The 1,855-nt window shown below is 32.8% G+C and overlaps 1 protein-coding gene across 1 annotated transcript; it reads left to right on the top strand.

Annotated features, from left to right (window-relative positions):
* Positions 1 to 549: 549 nt before the first annotated feature.
* LOC128999876 (AN1-type zinc finger protein 6-like) lies at positions 550 to 1,333 on the top strand. Its single transcript, XM_054426613.1, has 2 exons — positions 550 to 662; positions 812 to 1,333. The coding sequence occupies exon 2, from the start codon at positions 832 to 834 to the stop codon at positions 1,276 to 1,278; it is 447 nt and encodes a 148-aa protein (XP_054282588.1). The 5' UTR covers positions 550 to 662; positions 812 to 831; the 3' UTR covers positions 1,279 to 1,333.
* Positions 1,334 to 1,855: the final 522 nt, after the last annotated feature.

Genomic DNA, 1,855 nt, shown 5'->3' with positions numbered 1-1,855 from the left:
ATTGAATGTACAAAAAGTATATTTATAAGTATTTCTGTAATTTTAGTCTATAAGTCTACACTTGTTCCTGAGTTGGATACATATCTCATATTTAGTCAAAGTGCATTGTTAAAAAAACTTAAAACCACAAACAAGTTATGTTATATTTTAACAACAATTGTTAATTAGTAAAAGAGCAAATTTATTTTGCTAGATATGTGCATAATATTATGATAAAAAATCATATTCAATATAGAGACTGAGAACATTACAGCAAAAGAGATGTTTGTACATTATATTCAATCGAATCGAATCGTTATATTAGTATATAAATATCTTTAGAGCTTTATCCGAAAACCCCCATTGCAGATAGATTTAATTACATAACATTATTTGCGCTGTAATGCAGATTAATAGTAAACTTTTGTATTTCTTCTCTGTGGATTTGCATGTAACAAATTACATAAACCATGTTTAATGTGTCATTTAAAATAATCATGTTCCTCTATGGGAAGAATAAATAGATTATTTCAATTCTCAACAGCTGACCAATCTAAATCATCATGTGAGTCATTTTGTTGCAAAATCATTTTTATTCGTCGCACATCAACATTGGAACTGTGTTTACCTTTTAAATTTGTAAAATCGGATCCGTTCAGTTACATCGAAGCATGTTCCAATAAGTAAGTAATATTTCACCTCAATTAAGGGTTTTACATACACCATACACTGTCTTATCATTCGTTAATTCAACTGCCACACACAGTAGTTCTAATTACATAGGAAACACATTAAGTGAACAGTTGACTTTCTAAATTGACTTTTCTCCTAGATTTGAAGTTCGTATATAAGATGGAGCGGGAGGCAACTTCTTTGCAGACACTGTGCCGCGGTGGATGTGGCTTCTACGGCAGTTCCTCTACTGACGGATTGTGCTCAGTATGTTTCAAGGAAGCTCTAAAGAAGAAGCAACAGCAGCCTAACTCGTCCGGTACTAGGATATATCATCCTTCAAGCAACGCAGAACAGAATTGCTCTTCAAAACCTAACGAGAATCCCCAACTATCTCCTGACTCTGGTGATTGTAAGGCCGATGAAAAGCATAAGAGAAATCGATGTTCCTCGTGTAAGAAGAAGGTTGGTTTGACAGGGTTCGCATGTCGATGTGGAGGTGTGTATTGTGGCGTCCACAGATATTCCGAAGATCATTCTTGTACCTTCGACTATCGGGCTCTTGGTGCCGAGGAAATACGAAGGAACAACCCTGTGATCGTTAGAGACAAAGTCACCAAGATTTGACTTGACACAATATGAGTTACTTGTCTCAGTTTGCGTTGTTACACTTTGGATGTTATTTATAGACAAAATGTAAGAAAAATTCATTTCGTTGTGTTTATTTCCATTTATTTATAGTGTTTTTGTCAGTAGATTAGTTAGTAGGTTTGAGTGAAGTTTGATTTTTTTGGGTATAGTTAAATCAATTGTCTTTTGTAAAGGTTTTTGAAGTAGAATATACATAATTTGGAAGGAGCTTGTACAATGATGTGTTGGATATGACAATATATTTTGTATGCCTAAATAAGTATTATTGATAAGAAATTATACCCAAAGATGTGATTGTTATTTTTATGAAGACAATCTTTTCCCAACCACATTTACTCTTTAGGTTGACCTAAGGAGTAAAATATTTTAATACATTTCTTGAATGAGTTTGTAAGTTTTAACATTTTTGCTGCGAAGTATTTTTTTTTTATCTCTCAAATTACTACACAAGCTAATAGGTGGTTTCGGACAAATGGTTTAGGAGAGAAATAAACTTTCCGTAACATAATGTGCTAAAATCCAAATGCAAATTATCGCATTTACTTTAATATCT

Source organism: Macrosteles quadrilineatus, unplaced genomic scaffold, assembly GCF_028750875.1.
Source record: "Macrosteles quadrilineatus isolate MER2022 unplaced genomic scaffold, UCM_ALF_1.0 Scaffold_8__2_contigs__length_117827958, whole genome shotgun sequence".
Taxonomy (NCBI): domain Eukaryota; kingdom Metazoa; phylum Arthropoda; class Insecta; order Hemiptera; family Cicadellidae; genus Macrosteles; species Macrosteles quadrilineatus.
The sequence above is the reverse complement of the archived record's forward strand: the minus strand, read 5'-3'. Positions and strand labels throughout refer to the sequence as shown.

Bases quoted from the DNA above. Each gene is read 5' to 3' on its own strand.
- LOC128999876 (XM_054426613.1), top strand. From the start codon at position 832: ATGGAGCGGGAGGCAACTTCTTTGCAGACACTGTGCCGCGGTGGATGT.